General features: G+C 52.2%; 1 protein-coding gene across 1 annotated transcript; it reads left to right on the top strand.

Annotated features, from left to right (window-relative positions):
* The first annotated feature begins 216 nt into the window (after positions 1–216).
* SLC25A5 (solute carrier family 25 member 5) lies at positions 217–2,303 on the top strand. The gene is made up of 4 exons (XM_077753066.1): positions 217–301; positions 393–920; positions 1,148–1,288; positions 1,902–2,303. The coding sequence occupies exons 1-4, from the start codon at positions 217–219 to the stop codon at positions 2,057–2,059; spliced, it is 912 nt and encodes a 303-aa protein (XP_077609192.1). The 3' UTR covers positions 2,060–2,303.
* The last annotated feature ends 1,251 nt before the right edge of the window (positions 2,304–3,554 follow it).

Raw genomic sequence — 3,554 nt, 5'->3', positions numbered from 1 at the left:
AGGGGTGGTGGCCCGCGGGTCACCTCTAGGAGAGGACTGGGGGCGGAGCGGGAGGGAAGCAGCCCCGGAGACCTGAGGTGGAGGCCACGGCCACCAAGGTGACCGCGCCCTACGTAGGACCGGCCCTAATGCCTCTGAACCTGGATCTGAGGTAGTGACCTTTCTCCCGGGTCTAAAGGTCACGGGTCCACCCGAGGGCGTCCCCTCCCCACCCAAATGGGTGGAGGCTTGGTGCCTTCTAAGGGCGCCGAGCTCCCTTCTGCCGATGACAGCTTCCGAGGGTTAGAAGGGTCCAGCCTGTGTGACCCAGAAGACTAGATTCAGGAAGTAGCTACCCTTAAAGCCCCCTCGGTGGTCAGGAAGATGTGTTCGCTTCCTTTTTCCCGCCTCAGTGGTTGTAACTCTCCCCGTGGGCCTCCTCCTCGTCCCTCAGGTGCAGCACGCCAGCAAGCAGATCACCGCCGATAAGCAGTACAAGGGCATCATCGACTGCGTGGTTCGGATCCCCAAGGAGCAGGGCGTCCTGTCCTTCTGGCGCGGTAACCTGGCCAATGTCATCAGATACTTCCCCACCCAGGCTCTCAACTTTGCCTTCAAAGATAAATATAAGCAGATCTTCCTGGGCGGCGTGGACAAGAGGACCCAGTTTTGGCGCTACTTCGCGGGAAACCTGGCGTCGGGTGGCGCCGCAGGGGCCACATCCTTGTGTTTTGTGTATCCTCTGGATTTTGCCCGGACCCGTCTGGCGGCCGATGTGGGCAAAGCCGGGGCTGAAAGGGAATTCCGAGGCCTTGGTGACTGCCTGGTTAAGATCTACAAATCCGATGGGATTAGGGGCCTGTACCAAGGCTTTAACGTGTCTGTGCAGGGCATTATCATCTACAGAGCTGCCTACTTCGGTATCTATGATACTGCCAAGGGTAAGTTCACCGTGTACTCTGAGGCTGTGTTCTCTTAATCTAAGATCAGGAGTGCCCATCCTAGTGTTCCAGAGCCCGGGACCTTCTGTGATTGCCAGAGGAAGCCGTGGGCATCCAGAACACACTGTGTTCAGATGCAAGGTTGGGGGCGGGGAGGGGCGGGGGAAGAAAACAACAAGCCCCTAAAACTCTGCTTTCTGGTCAACATGTCTCCCTCCTGTTCTCAGGAATGCTTCCGGATCCCAAGAACACTCACATCTTCATCAGCTGGATGATCGCCCAGTCCGTCACAGCGGTCGCTGGGTTGACCTCCTATCCCTTTGACACTGTTCGTCGCCGAATGATGATGCAGTCGGGGCGCAAAGGAAGTAAGTTGCACTTGAGTGAAAGTGAAAGACACGGGCACAGGACAACCCGTGGCCACAAGCCAGTGACGCCTGACTTTAAAAATACAGGCTAGGGGCGCCCGGGGGGCTCAGTCAGTTGAGCATCTGACTTTGGGTTCCGGCTCGGGTCACGGTCCCAGGGTCGTGTGGGATGGAGCCCCAAGGCCAGCTCCATGCTAAACGTGGAACCTGCTTAACATTCTCTCTAAAGGAAGAAATGCAGCCCGTTCTGGTCGAGGGATGGGGCTGATTGAGTCTGCCTTTGAGCGGGCCCTTTGGATGCCTATGAATGAAGGTGCTTATACGGTATTAGAGATTAAGACCTGTCGTTTTAGTCACAGCATGAATATTTCAGTATCGCCCATCCAAGTGTGTAAATCTTGAGTATTCTCTTCAAATGGGGCCTGCGAGTGGGGGAGGGACAGCGAGTCTGGAGCAGCTTGGAGCCCAAGGTGGGGCTCCCAACTCACACCCCAGGAGATCATGACCTGAGTACAAGCCTCAAGCGACCGAGCCACCCCAGGAGCCCCTGGTTTAGTCTTGTAAGTCTCAGGGTGGACTTTGATCACCAACTCCCTGTCTTTATTCTTTGCAGCTGACATCATGTACACGGGTACGCTTGACTGCTGGAGGAAGATTGCCCGAGATGAAGGAGCCAAAGCTTTTTTCAAGGGGGCGTGGTCCAACGTTCTCAGAGGCATGGGGGGTGCTTTTGTGCTTGTCTTGTATGATGAAATCAAGAAGTTCACATGAGTTACTTCCTAGTTCGTTCCCCCGTGAACAGGCATGTTGTATCATATAACGTATCTTGAGCATTCTTGACAGACTGTCGGCTATTGATCAATGGCCACTATTGACTGGTTGAAAATGGGAAGCAATAATATTCATCTGACCAGTTTTCTCTGAAAGCCATTTCCACGATGACGGGACTCAATTATATTTTTTATTTCAGTCACTCCTGATAACATTTGAAAAAATAAAAACGATCTGAAATCTATTCTTTGCTTGTGACATCTCCTACTTTGGGACATGCTACAACTGAGCACAGTTTCCATGTTGAATGAAGGCTACGGTATCTCCTGAGATGAGGGGCTTTCTCTTCCAACCAGTCTCCAGCCGTTCACTTCTCAAAGAGTAGCTAGGTGGTGTGACGCGTCGAGTTTTCCCCAACTCGGTAGCAAAATGAAATCCAGGCACAGTGTATCAAAAAGCCACTGGTCCCTTGCCCATGGGTGGTCGGAACTGAATGTGCTTTGTCCAAAAAGTACTAGGTACCCATCTTTCCTAGTCCTGTGGTTCTTCATCAAGGACTATAAACTTGATTTTTTAAAATCTTTTNCCCAAGCAGGCCCCATGTGGGGCCCCATCTCCCAAACCCGTGGGATCATGCCCTGAGACTAAATCAAGCCTGATACTAAACCAAAGGAGCAATCCAGGGACCCCTGAATCATTCCCTTTAAAACGGTTCTTAGGGGCACCTGGATGGGCAGTCAATTAAGCACCCTACTCTTGATCCAGGCTCTGGTGGCGATCTCACAGTTCGAGAGTTCAAGCCCCCACATCAGCCTCTGCGCTGATGGTGCAGAGCTTGTTTGGGATTCTGCCTCTCCTCTCTGACCCTCCCCTGCTTGCTCGCTCTCTCTCTTTCTCTCTCTCTCTCTGGAAACAAACTTAAAAACCTTTCTAGGGGTGCCTGGGTGGCTCAGTCAGTTGGGCGTCTGACTTCAGCTCAGGTCATGATCTCACGGTTCATGGGCTCAAGCCCCGCATCAGGCTCTGTGCTGACAGCCAGCTCAGAGCCTGGAGCCTGTTTCAGATTCTGTGTCTCCCTCTCTCTCTGATCCTCCCCTGCTCATGCTATCTCTCTCTCAGAAATAAATGAAACATTGAAATTAAAAAAAAAAAACTTTTTAATGGTTGTTTCTTGTTACATGAATTCAATCTCCTTGAAACAAAAAGATCCTAAACTAGAAGGTAATATTTCTAGACTTTCATCCAGTCGCCTTCCCACATCCATCTGGCCCAAGCCATCTCATTTTAATCCCATTCAAAGCAGAGGATTAGAGCCTGCGCAGTTTACACTGTGCGGGGATTGCTGGGCCCTTCAAGATTCTGGAGGGAGGGGCACCTGGGTGGCTCAGTCGGTTGAGCATCCGACTTCGGCTAAGGTCATGATCTCACAGTGGGTTTGAACCCTGCATCAGGCTCTATACTGACAGCTCAGAGCCTGGAGCCTGTCTGAGTCTGT

This window comes from Crocuta crocuta, unplaced genomic scaffold, assembly GCF_008692635.1.
Source record: "Crocuta crocuta isolate KB4526 unplaced genomic scaffold, BGI_CrCroc_1.0 scaffold944, whole genome shotgun sequence".
In the NCBI taxonomy this organism is placed as follows: Eukaryota; Metazoa; Chordata; class Mammalia; order Carnivora; family Hyaenidae; genus Crocuta; species Crocuta crocuta.
The sequence above is the reverse complement of the archived record's forward strand: the minus strand, read 5'-3'. Positions and strand labels throughout refer to the sequence as shown.

Bases quoted from the DNA above. Each gene is read 5' to 3' on its own strand.
- SLC25A5 (XM_077753066.1), top strand. From the start codon at position 217: ATGGGTGGAGGCTTGGTGCCTTCTAAGGGCGCCGAGCTCCCTTCTGCC. The intron at 302-392 runs GTGACCCAGAAG...TTCCCGCCTCAG, and splicing joins GTTAGAAGGGTCCAGCCTGT to TGGTTGTAACTCTCCCCGTG. The intron at 921-1,147 runs GTAAGTTCACCG...TCCTGTTCTCAG, and splicing joins TATCTATGATACTGCCAAGG to GAATGCTTCCGGATCCCAAG.